The 13,371-nt window shown below is 30.6% G+C and overlaps 1 protein-coding gene across 1 annotated transcript in view; it reads left to right on the forward strand.

Moving 5' to 3' along the window:
- Positions 1-10,725, forward strand: part of LOC117171599 (transcription initiation factor TFIID subunit 2) — a 17,963-nt gene extending 7,238 nt beyond the window's left edge. The window contains exon 4 of the mRNA XM_033359048.1: positions 6,660-10,725. Within this exon, the coding sequence (XP_033214939.1) occupies positions 6,660-9,951 (3,292 nt within the window). The 3' untranslated portion in view covers positions 9,952-10,725. The remainder of the gene's footprint in view (positions 1-6,659) is intronic.
- The last annotated feature ends 2,646 nt before the right edge of the window (positions 10,726-13,371 follow it).

Raw genomic sequence — 13,371 nt, forward strand, 5'->3', positions numbered from 1 at the left:
TAAGGGAAAGCAAGGGAGTAGGGCAGAGCCAAACGGGTGATCCTGAAAAGGGACAGTAAAAAACGAACATTGTTTTCAATATCGTGGAAAATGCATTTTTTTTATGGTAAGAGGAAACGGAAGCCCTGGAAGCTCGCTCATTTTAGGAATTCAAAATGTAACTCTTTCATTTTTGATAAAAAATTATTCTTCTTGGTTATTCATAGAAAGTTCAACTATTTAAATGTAACTAGTTTGTTCAAAATTCATGTATTTTGTTAAAAATTAATATTTTTTTATAGAAAATTATTCTACTGTTTTAAAAATGCAACTATTTAATAACTAATTAATTTTTTATAGTTGAAGATTAATCATTTTACTTGAAAATTATTTTTTTTGTTTGTTTAAAATTGAACCATTTAGTTAAAAAAATACATCTTTTTTTGTAAAAAATTAATCTTCTGGGTTGAAAATTCACCTTTATGGTCGAAAATTCAATTGCATGGTAAAAAAAATAATTTTTCTGATTGAAGATTAATCGTTTTACATGAAAATTATAAATTTTTTCTTTAGAATTCAACCATTTTGTAAAAATTCATTTACTTTCTAAAATTTTTCTAAAAATTTTTTATGGTTGAAAATTTAACTATTCTATTTGGTTTAAAAAATTATTATTCTTGATGATTTATCGAAAATTCAACTATTTGGTGACAAATTAATTTTTTCGGTTAAAAATTTAACTAGTTTTCCAAATTCGTGTATCTAGTTAAAAATGTGTCTTTTTTCATAGAAAATGAATCATCTTAATTGACAATTTATATTTTTGGTTATAAGTTGATATTTTTGTTGAAAGTTGAACTATTTTGTTAAAAATTCTTTTTATTTAAATTTAAAACTACATTTTTTAACTGAAATTCGAACTATTCCTTTTTTTTGTTTCAAATCAATTTTTTTTATTCAATTATTTCGTTGAAAATTCAGGTATTTTGTTACAAATTATTCAATTTTCGCACAAACTTACATATTTAAAATTTAAAATTGAAGTTTTGTTAAAGTTATAACAACAAAAAAGGTAGTTCTTTACAACAAAAAAAACAAATCTGCAATTTTTTACCAAATAGTTATTTTTTTCACCATAAAGTTGAATTTTCTACCAAAAATATTATTTTTTTAACAAAATATAAGAATTTTCAACGAAATAGTTGAATTTTTAACAGATAAAAAAATTAATTATCAACCAAACAGGTTCAACAACATTAAAATATTTGGTCAAAAATTCATCTTTTTGGTAGAAAATTAATCTTCTGGGTTGAAAATTAATATTTTTGATTGTTAAAAACATTCAACTATTTGGTTAAAATATTATATATTTTATTAAAAATTAATCTTTTTGGGTTAAAAAATAACTATTTGGTAAAAAAAATAAGTTTTTTTTTATTGTAGATTCATCATTTTACTTGAAAATTAATTTTTTTTAAATTGAATTATTTTGTTAAAAATTCATCTTTTTGGTGTAAAATTAATCTTCTTGGTTGAAAATTTATCTTTTTAATTGGAAACTTTTTTTATAGTGAAAAATTTAATTATTTAATTAAAAATTCGTGTTCTTAAATTAAAAATTAATTTTTGAACTGAAAATTGAACTCTACTATTTTTGGAACCAATTAATAATCTCGGTTATTTATCGAAAATTTAACTTATCGGGTAAAAAAATTGCTTTCATTTTTTAAAGATACATAGTATTACTTAAAAATTCATTTCTTTGGTTAAAAATTAATCTTTTTTCGGAAGAAAATTCACCTTTATGGTCGAAAAAAGTACTATTAAGTAAAAAAATCATTTTTTTATTGTTGATTCAATATTTTACTGAAAAATTCATTTTTTTTAATATAGTTTTTGTTTAATTTAATATTTTTGTTAAAAATTAATCTTTTTCGTAGAAAATTAATCTTTTTCTTGGGAAATACACCTTCTTGGTAAAAAATTATTTTTTTTTAAGTTAAAAATGTAACTATTTTGTTGAAAGTTCATGCATTTGTTGTTAAAAATTTCATTTTCTTGGTAAAAAGTTTATATATTTAATTAAATGTTCTTTATTTTGAATTAAAAATTTAAGCATTTAATTTTCGGTTGAAAATTCACCCTTTTGTTCAACAATTGAACTATTTGGTAAAAAATTAATTTTATCGTTTTTGAAGATTTATCATTTCAATTGAAAATTTATTTATTTGGTTAAAATTGAACTAGTTTCTTCAAAATTCATGTATGTTGTTAAAGATTAATCTTTTTTTCTAGGAAATTAATCCTTGTTGAGTTTTTTTTTCTTTAAGTTTTATTTTCTTAATCGAAAATTAAAATTTATAATTAAACATTGGTTATTTTTAATTCAAACTTGAAATATTCCATTTTTTTGTTGAAAATTTTTTATTTGTTATTTGAAAATTCGTCTTTTTTAGTTGAAAATTTATCTTCTTGATTGAATATTCATCTTTTTTTCGAAAATTCAACTATTTGGTAAAATTGATTTCTGCCTCTTTGTTGAATATTTGACATTTTTGTTGAAAGTAAATCTTCTTGTTTGAAAATTGTATCTTTTCCGTGAAAATTAATTTCTTTGGTAGGAAATTTAATTATATTTTCCTCAAAAATTAATTTCTTTGGATAAAAATTTAAGAATTTGTTTGAAATTCATGTATTTAGTTGAAAACTTGTCTTTTATGGTAGAAAATTAATATTTTTGATTGAAAATTTATATTTTAGTTTTGAACCATTTTGTTAAAAATTCTTTTTATTTAAATTTAAAACTAAATTTTTTAACTGTAAATTTAACTATACAATCTTTTGTTGCAAATCCATCTTTTTTGTTAAAAATTGCACTATATGATTGGAATTGCATGTATGTTGTCAAAAATTAATCAATTTTGGTAAAAAATTAAATTTTTAAAATGAAAATTTAACTTTTGTTTATATTTTTGTATATATAATATTTTTTAACCAAAAGTTTACATTTTTAACCAACAAAGAGGTTATTTCAAACACAGAAGATTGGTTCTCTGTAAAAAAAAAACACGAATTTTCAGCAACAAAAATTTATGTTCCATCAAAAATGAATTTTTAATAAAATAGTTGAATTTTCAACAAAGTAATTAAATTGGTAACGAAATAATCGAATTTTATCCAAAAAGAGGTGAACTATGGGCTAAAAAATAAAATTTTAATGAAAAAAAAAATAAATTATTAACCAGAAAGATGACTTTTTAACAAAATACGAATTTTCTACAAAATACATGAATTTTTAAACAAATATATGAATCTTCAATTTATAAGTCAATGAGATAAATTTTTAACAGAAAAAGATAATTTATTTCATGTTCTTTAACAGAAAACTAATCCTCTTGGTTTGAAATTACCTCTTTGCTCGTGTTTTGTTGTTGAAAATTTAACTTTTCCATTTTTGGTTGAAAAATAATTTTTATAAATTGAAGATTTATCTATTTGTTTGAAAATTTATGTTTTTTGTCGAACATTCTTCTTTTTTGATGAAAAATATATTTTTTCTTGGTTGAAATATGAACTATTACATTTTTATTGTACATAATTCAGCTCTTTTGGTTCACATTCAATTATTTTCTTGAAACTTCAACTATAAAAAAAAAGAAATTTCATTCAAATAGTTATATTTTTAATCAACGAGATGAATTTTCAAAAAAATAATTAAATTTTAACCCAGTAGTGTTTTCAAACAACAAAGATGATTTTTTTAACGAAATAATTAAATTTGTCAACAATTAAACACATACATTTTTAATCAAGAAGATTAATTTACGACCCAAAAGATAAATTTGGAACAAAATTGTTAAATTAAAAAAAATTAAATTACAAAAAAAAATGAAGTTTCAAGTAAAATTGTGAATCTGAAATAAAAAAAAAAGATTTTTTTTATCAAATATTTATTTTTTTGACCAAAAAGGTGAATTTTTAAGACAAAAAAAAATGTTTTCACCAAATAGTTGAATTTTTGATAATTAGCCAAAAATATTCATTTTCTATCAAAAATGAAATAGTGAAATTTCTGATTAAAAATTAATTTTTAATTTAAGAAAAGAAATTTGTAATAAAATAATTAAATTTTCAACCATGAAGAATTTCAAGCTAAAAAGACCAATTTTCAACCAAGAAGATTAATTTTTTACCAAAAAGATGAATTATTAAGAAAAAATAGTGAAATTTTTAATCGAAGAAATAAATTTCCAAGTAAATTGGTTTTTTAACAAACAAATAATTTTTTAGTAGAAAGTCGAATTTTTGACCAAAATTTTTTAATTGAACTAATTTTTTTTTTTAATTAAACCATTTTGTGAAAAATTAATCTTTTAGGTAAAAAATGTATTGATTAAAAATACGTTTTCTTAAATTAAAAACTATTTTTTTAACTGGAAATTTATCTATTCAATTTTCAGCTCAAAAATTAATTTTTAATTTAAGAATACGGATTTTTAATAAAAAATAATTAAATTTTGAACCATGAAAAAAATTTTCAATATAAATAAAATATAAAAGATAAATTATATTTTCACCAAATAGTTAAAATTTTTGACCATAAAGGAGAATTTTCATTGAAGAAAAATGATTTTCTACCAGATCAGATGAATTATTAACAAAATACATGAATTTCAAATAATAGTTTTAATTGTTGAAAAAAATCAAGTAGAACGATTAATCTTTAACCGAAAAAATTAATTTTTCAAAAAATAGTTGAATTTTCGAAAAATAACCAAGAACATTAATTTTTTGCCAAAAATGGTATAGTTAAATTTTTAATTTAAGAACACGAATTTTTAATAAAGTAATTAAATTTTTATTCCTAAAAAAATTTCCAATTAAAAAGATCAATTTTAACCAAGAATATTAATTTTCTAGCAAAAAAGATTAATTTTTAACAAAATACCTGAATTTTAAACAATATAGTTAAATTTTTAACCAAATAAATTAATTATCAAGTAAAATGATGAATTTTTAACAAAAAAATAATTTTTCACCAAATAGTTGAATTTTCGATAAATAAACAAGAATATTAATTTTCTACCAAAAATTGAACATATACATTTTTAGTTAAAAAATGAATATTTAATTTAAGAATACGAATATCTAATAAAATAAATAGATAATAAACCATAACAAAATTTCGAATTGAAAGTATGAATTTTCAACTAAGAAGATTGATTTTCTACCAACACGGTACATTTTTAACAAAGTAGTTAAAGTATAAAAATTTAAATGAAAAAAAATGAATTTTTAAGTAAAATGAGGATTCTTCAAAGAAATTGATTTTTTATCAGATACTGAATTTTCGACCACAAAAGTGAATTTTGAACCAAAAACATTCATTTTTCAACAAATAGTCAAATTTTTGATAAATAACCAAGAATATTAATCTTCTGTCAAAAATAGTATAGTCAAACTTTAGTTATAAAATTAAATTTTAATTTAAGAACGCGAATTTTTAATAAAGTACCTAAATTTTCAGGGATAAAAAATTCCAATTAAAAAGATCAATTTCTTCTTGGTTCATAATCCACCTTTATGGTAAAAAATTCAAGTATTCGGTAAATAATTTTTTTTTTGTTGTTGAAGATTTATCACTTTAATTAAACTCATTTTTTTCAAAATACGCTTTCTTAAATTAAAGATTTACTTTTTAACTAAAAATGTAACTATTCCATTTTTGTTAACGAATTAATATTCTTGGTTATTTAACCAAAATTCAAGTACTTGGTGAAAAATTAATTTTTTTTTTGGTTCAAAACTCAACTATTTTGTTAAAAGTTCATCTTCTTGGCTGTAAAGTAACCTTTTTAATTGGAAATTTTTTATTATTGAATCTTTAATTATTTGTTTTCCAAAATTAAAAACTTAATTTTTTAACTGAAAATTTATCTATTCCATTTTTGATAAAAAATTCATTTTCTTGGTTTAAAATTCACCTTTATGGTCAAAAATTGAACTATCTGTAAAAAAAATATTTGGATTGAAGAATTATCCTTTGACTTGAAAATTCATTTCATTGGTTAGAAATCTTACTATTTTGTTTAAAATGTATGCATTTTGTTAAAAATTAATCTTTTTTGTAGAAAATTAGTATTTTCAGTAGAAAATTAATATTCTTCGTTAAAACTAATCTTTTAAATTGAAATTCTTTTTATGATTGAAAATTTAATTTCTTTATAAAAATTCCATGTTCTGAATTCAAAAATTAATTTTTTAACTAAAAATTTAACTATACCACAAAATAATTAAATTTTTACCAAATAGAGTCAAACCTGGATTTAATGTAAATTTTGGGATTGAGCGTGACATTAAATCCAGAGTCTCGGAACTATTTTGTCTCCCTCCTGTTTTTTCTCTTTCTTGATTCTCTCTCTGTTTTGTGACGCTCGAGTGAGCACCGCAAATCCTCCCGCAGCTTCTTTCACCATTCCCCACCGCGCAGCGTCAATTCTCGGAAACATTAAATGAAGGATCACTAAATCCAGGTTTGATTGTATTTAAATTTTCAATGAATAAAGGTACACTTTCTACCAAAACATATGAATTTTCAATCCAAAAGAACAAAATTTCCAACCAAGCAGACGAATGACAAAGAAGCTGTTAAATCTTCGACAAATGTTCCTTTTTTCCAGACGATCGCTCGAAGCTTTTTCGAAACTACACCTCGCGGCAGCTCAAAAAGTCGATTCGGACGCGAATTCAGGTGAGTTAGTGATCCCAATTCCTCGAAAACCAGATCACCTGGTCGTCGAGGGTCGCCCTCTCCGAATCGGGATCGAATTTACTCTCGAGAATCCCGAGGGTGGTGTTCACTTCGCCCTGGTTCCAAAAAAAAATGACCAGGATACGCGATCCCACGCCGAAAGAGGCTCTCACATGTACACCTACAGTTACGAAAATGCCTCCCGCCTCTGGTTCCCCTGCATCGATTCGTTCGCGGAACCCTGCACCTGGAAACTCGAATTCACCGTCGACGTTTCCATGATCGCCGTTTCCTGCGGCGACCTCGTCGAGACAATCTATACGCCCGACATGCGACGGAAAACCTACCACTATGTCCTAAACACACCAGCTTCGGCCCCAAACATCGCCCTGGCAGTTGGACCCTTCGAGGTTTATGTTGACCCCAACATGCACGAAGTCGCGCACTTCTGCCTGCCGCAACTTCTCCCCTCCTTGAAAGTATCCGCGAAGTACGTCCACGAGGCGTTTGAATTTTACGAGGAAACCCTCTCAAATCGTTACCCCTATTCCTGCTACAAGCAGGTCTTTGTCGACGAACTCGACGAGGACATCAACGCCTACGCGACAATGAGCATCCTAAACACGAATCTTCTTCATTCCTCGCCGATAATTGACCAGGTTTACCTGACGAAACGGGCCATGGCGCAGGCGATTGCGGAGCAATTCTTCGGGTGCTTCATCTCGATGCAGAATTGGTCAGACACCTGGTTGCCGAAAGGGATTTCGACTTATCTGACCGGGCTCTATGCGAAGAAGTGTTTCGGCAACAACGAGTACCGGGACTGGATTCAATCCGAGCTTCAGGAAGTCGTCAAGTACGAGGAGCAGTTTGGCGGGATTATTATCGATCCTTCACAACCGCCCGCGCCTCTTCCTATGGCTGCGAATACCCCAGCTCCAGCGCCACGAGCTCCCGATCCGGGATTTTATTTCCCGATTAGAAATCTCCACACGATGTCGCCAAAGTATAGCGAGGTTTTGAGGAAAAAAGCGCATCTGGTGATCCGAATGTTGGAGCACAGAATTGGACAGGAACTCCTGCTCCAGGTTTTTAATAAGCAACTCTCCTTGGCTGCTAACGCAGCACAGCAGAGGATTGATTCGGGTTTGTGGTCGCACATGTTAATCAGCACGAATGTTTTCACTAAGGCGATTTTCACCGTGACTGGGAAAGATATGGCGGTTTTTATTGATCAGTGGGTCCGAACGGGAGGACACGCAAAGTTCAATTTGAGCTTTGTTTTTAACAGAAAGAGGAACACTGTCGAGTTGGAGATTCGACAGGATACGGCTCATCAGCGAGGGATCAGAAAGTATGTTGGTCCTCTCTTGGTGAACATTCAGGAACTGGATGGACCCTTCAAGCACACTTTGCAAATCGAAGGAACAGTCGCAAAGGCGGATATTACGTGTCACAGCAAAAGCAGAAGGAACAAGAAGAAGAAGATCCCGCTTTGCACTGGAGAGGAAGTGGACATGGATCTCTCGGCTATGGACGACTCCCCCGTTTTGTGGATTCGAGTCGATCCCGAAATGACGCTGATGCGGGCCGTTCAGATTGAGCAGCCCGATTATCAGTGGCAATATCAACTCAGACATGAGAGAGACGTGACTGCACAGACTGAAGCTATCGCAGCTCTGCAGAATCACGCGACTCCCGCCACGAGACTGGCTCTGACAGATACGATAGAAAACGAGAGTTGCTACTACAAAGTCCGACTCAGAGCAGCGCACTGTCTGACAAAAGTAGCGAATGCGATGGTAGCAACCTGGGCGGGACCGCCAGCAATGTTAGCGATCTTCAGGAAACTGTATGGTTCCGCTTCTTGCCGGAGAATCATCAAGCAGAACAACTTTCAGAATTTCCAGCACTATTTTCTCCAGAAGACCATTCCCGTTGCGATGGCGGGTTTGAGAAATGCACATGGAATCTGTCCGCCGGAAGTGCTTGCCTTTTTGATGGATCTCTTCAAGTACAATGACAACAGCAAGAACCGCTACTCGGATAATTACTATCGTGCTGCCTTGATTGAAGCTTTGGGCGCGACTGTAACGCCGGTCATCAGCGTCCAGCAAGGAACTGCAATCACTGCAGAGTCGCTTTCGGTCGACACGAAAGCAATTCTGGAAGAGGTGACGCGGAATTTAAATCTGGAGAAGCTACTCCCTTGTTATAAATACACGGTCAGTGTTGCTTGTCTCAAGGTGATCAGGATTTTGCAGAAATTCGGACATCTGCCGAGCAATCCTCATATATTTAGAGCCTACGCGGCTTATGGACAGTTTATCGATATCAGGATTGCGGCTCTCGAAGCTTTGGTTGACTTTACAAGAGTGGATGGCAAATGGGAGGATTTGTTGTTTCTTCTCAATCTTGCTAAGCATGATAAACATCCGGGAGTGAGACATCGGTTGGTGAGACTCATGGTCGAGAATCCTCCGTTCGAGAGAGCTCACAAGCATCCTTTAGACAAGCCGGAATTGGTTGACACGATTTGGGAGTTGATCAATAATGAGTTGTCCCATGATGCGAAATTGAGATGCGACTGGGTTGATTTTTATTACACTCTCTACGGATCAAAGCGACCCCTTTGTCTCCCGATCAAGGAACTTGAGATGCTGATGAGACCCAAAAAAGTGACTCCTGAAAGAGAGAAACCGCCTGCGGTTTTGAAGGAGATTTTACCCGAGCCGGAAGTTGTGGCCGCGAAAAGGAAAGCCTCGCCTGATAAGGAAGTTCCGGGAGCTGTGAATGTTTTGGAGAACCCGGATGTGAAGAGGGTGAAGATCCAGGAGAGTTCCGAGCTTTCAAATGACGGGAAAGTCAAGTCGGATTATTATAGTGATAATTCGGCATCACTTCCGGGAATAATGGGAACGGAAGGTCCGGTTGGTTTCGAGCCAGGTATGTTTAAGCAGGAGGAGGATCACAAAGGGAAGGGAGATTTGGGGAACAAGGGCAAGAAGAAGAAGAAGGATAAGAAAAAACACAAGCATAAACATAAACATAAACATGATCATAAACATGGAAAGGAGAAGGACAAGAAGGGTAAGGATAAGATGAAGGAGAAGGATCAGACGGGGTTGAAAGTAAAGGAAGAGACTCTAAGTTCGGCGAGTTCAAGTCCCAGTCCTGATGCTTCGAGTGCAACTATGGAATTCACTTTTCCAAACATGTGATTTTAATTTTGGTTGTTGTAAATATATTCCAGTGGTTTTAAAATTCGCTGAAGTAATTTTTAGTTTAGGGCATTAAAATCAAACTCCAGGCCTTTACGCATTTTTTTGGAGCTAAGTTTTTGGGCGATTTGGAGACGAAGTATGGGTACGCGTCCACTGAGGGCGCCACGTCAATGATGAGACACACACACTCAAACGCAAAATAAATGTGAGGCAATGGATGATTGGGAAAAGCTTCGTTTTCCACCAAACGCAGACCGTTGCCAGTTTTCGGATATCTTTATTCTCGCGTAACTTTTGACACTTCTTAGAAGAAAATGCATGAAGGCTTGGAGAGCACGATTGGAACTAAGACCTAACCTCAAAATTGGTTTGATTTATTTTATACTCCATAAATACTAGAATTAATAAAGAATTTTTTTTCAAATACTCACGTTAGAATCCCAAAAAATAGTTTTACATAAAAAGTATTAAAATTAGTAAATTTTTCGCTCTGAATATAGACCCAAATAACAGAAATGTGATTCTAGTATTTAAGGAATAAAATGAGGCAATTCAATTTTGAGGTTAGGGCCTGATTACAACGACCCTGAGGGGAAATATCAATGAAATTTTTGTTTATAAAACAAAATAGTCAATACGGGATATGACCGGGATATTAGGATAATTTTATAATTGTACAAAAGTTTCGATTTGTGGCCTATGATTTATATGACTTCTGAAAGTCTACGAAGAAGTGTATAATTTTGATTGAAAAAAAAATCTCATCTTGTTTGGCTTCAAATGAAAATATTAAGAATTCCCTTTTTAAATTAATTTTATTGAAATTAAAGCGATTTTTTTTATGAAGGAGAAACGAAATTTTTGTTTGCAGAAACAAAATAGACAATAATCAAGTTTTGTAGTTCTATTTCGGTGTGAAATAGCAATTTTGAATGTAAATTTAGTTACATTATACAGAAAGATTTTTGAGTAAATTTTTCACTATTTTTGGTATATTAGGATCATTACAGCATTGTAGAAAAATACCGATTTGTGGTATTTTTTGCATTTCTGTGTATTGACATTTTTTGTGTAGAATATAGATAACTTGAAAAGTATGAATCATTTCAGAAAATCTTTTGTATAAAGAATTCCGTTGAGAATTCAAATTCATTTGAGAAAAAAAAACAATTTCCACTAATTTTTACTTTTCCAGTACGGTTTGACTTCATTATTATTTTTCCGAATTAATATTTGCCATAACTTTTACTATCCTCTTATTATTTATTTTCTGAATTGCCGCCCTAATTTTTCTTTTTTCTGAATTACCATTTCTATCTTCTCTGATTTATCCGCCCTGGCGGACCGAAGGAACCGAAAGGAGCCTCTACAAAGTACCCGTAAAGACCCTATTGGTTCCCCAATCGGTTCCTTTTTAAAAAAACTCCAAAAAAATAGCAAGATCAAGTTTTAAACTGTTGAAATTCGGATTCTACGTTAAATTTTCTATTAGAAACTTACGGAGTAATCACAATACTTTTTTTGCAGCGTTAAAAATGTAAAAAAATTTCATTAACTTCTACTGAAGGTGACTTCAAGCGCATCCATAATATCTCAAGTAGTATGTTGTGCGCGAAGTTTAAAAATAGACTTCTCTCTAACTTGCATCGCAGCGTTGTTATCTGAGGTTTCCACTGCGTGGCACTAGCATCCAGACAAAATTCTTAAAGTTACCGATGGAACGCTTATTAACTGCTGCTAAAAGAAGATGCAGTTGAAGGCGCCTTCGGCCAATGTGAATGACAGATATTTGATTTTTTACAGTTTTTAACGCTGCAACAAAAAGTATTGCGATTACTCCGTGAGTTTCTAATGCAAATTTTAACGTAGAATCCGAATTTCAACAATTTAAAATTTGATTTTCCTGTTTTTTTTTTGAGTTTTTTAAAATGGAACCAAATAGGGACCGAATGGGGTCTTAACAGGTACTTTGTAGAGGCTCCATTCGGTTCCTTCGGTCCGCCAGGGCGCACTACTACTTCCGCTAAATTATATTTCTTAGAATCACTATTTTACCTCATATTCGTCAGAATTGCTATTTGCCCTAATTTTTATTTTTCGGAATTACAATTTGCCAATATTTATTTTTCTGAATTAAATTTTGCTCGAATTTTTCTTTTTCCCAATTACAATTTTTTTAAATTTTAATTTTTCCGAATTACTGTTTTACATCATTTAATTTTTTTAATTGCCATTCATCATCATTTTCATGATTCCGAATTACTATTAACCCTAATTTTAATTTTTCCGAATTACCATATGCCCTAATTTTAATTTTTCCTAATTACTATTTCGTATAATTTTAATTTTAACGAATCACTGTGTTACGTAGTAAATAATGTGAAAGAATGTTATGAGAACAGATCTTATTGATGTTCCAAATGTTTGTTAATAAAATGTTCAATCCAATTGAAAGTGAATAGAATGAAAAAAAAGATTGATAACTTCATTAAACTGTTTATATGGAATTTTAGTGTTTTCTTTTATACTGTCCCATCTTTTTTCAATATCGTCCTTTTTATCAGGCGTGATGCTTCCAAACTTACCTTATATTTTTATTAATTGACGGATGATTCCTTGTTTTAGAATCTAATTTAACATATACTAGAAAACTGGGATGCGGATAAATACACCGAAAAATATGCAACTATCATTATTGTTGGTAATTTGAAAAATGTGCGATTAGGCAGTCCATCACGAAAAATTATAATTTGCCGTAATTAAGGTTATAACCTCAATTTCTGGCGACTTATGTCATAATACTCATGTCATAATCTCTTCATTCAATTTTTTATTTTATTGGTGGGAGTATAGAACCGACGCTATCGCAATACCGATCGGCATCGATTAAGTAAGTATTGACATGGAGCAGTTCTTTAGGTAGAACTCGCAAGATTCATTAGTTAAATAGCAGCTGTTCTAAAGCATCACGGAAAAAAATGGAAGGTCTGTTTGTCCATATAAATGTGCAGACAGATCATATTGCAGGGTCGACTATAGGACAGCTTTTGAATATGGCTAAAGCGGCTATCTCTAGAAAATAAAAAGAAGACGTCCAAATCGACAATCTCAGAAAGACGTCTCGATTGTCTCAGATCGTCTTCTCGGTCATCTGAAGTTGGCTGACCGTATCATTGTGAAGGGTCGGATCGGAAATCTCAGATGGTCGATCTGATTTTCTCAGACATTCGACTGGGTCGTATTTGATGGTCAATTCGATTATCTCAGAATTTTGACGTAGTCAATTCGTACAGGCGATTCGATCATTTTTAAAGTGTCGACTTGATTATTTCGAAGTGTCAATATAGATATTCAAGAAAGGAAAATTCGGTTATCACAAAGGGTCGATTCGAAAATCTGAGATGGTGGAAAGGACTA

The sequence above is a fragment of the Belonocnema kinseyi genome, chromosome 1, assembly GCF_010883055.1.
Source record: "Belonocnema kinseyi isolate 2016_QV_RU_SX_M_011 chromosome 1, B_treatae_v1, whole genome shotgun sequence".
Lineage (NCBI taxonomy): Eukaryota > Metazoa > Arthropoda > Insecta > Hymenoptera > Cynipidae > Belonocnema > Belonocnema kinseyi.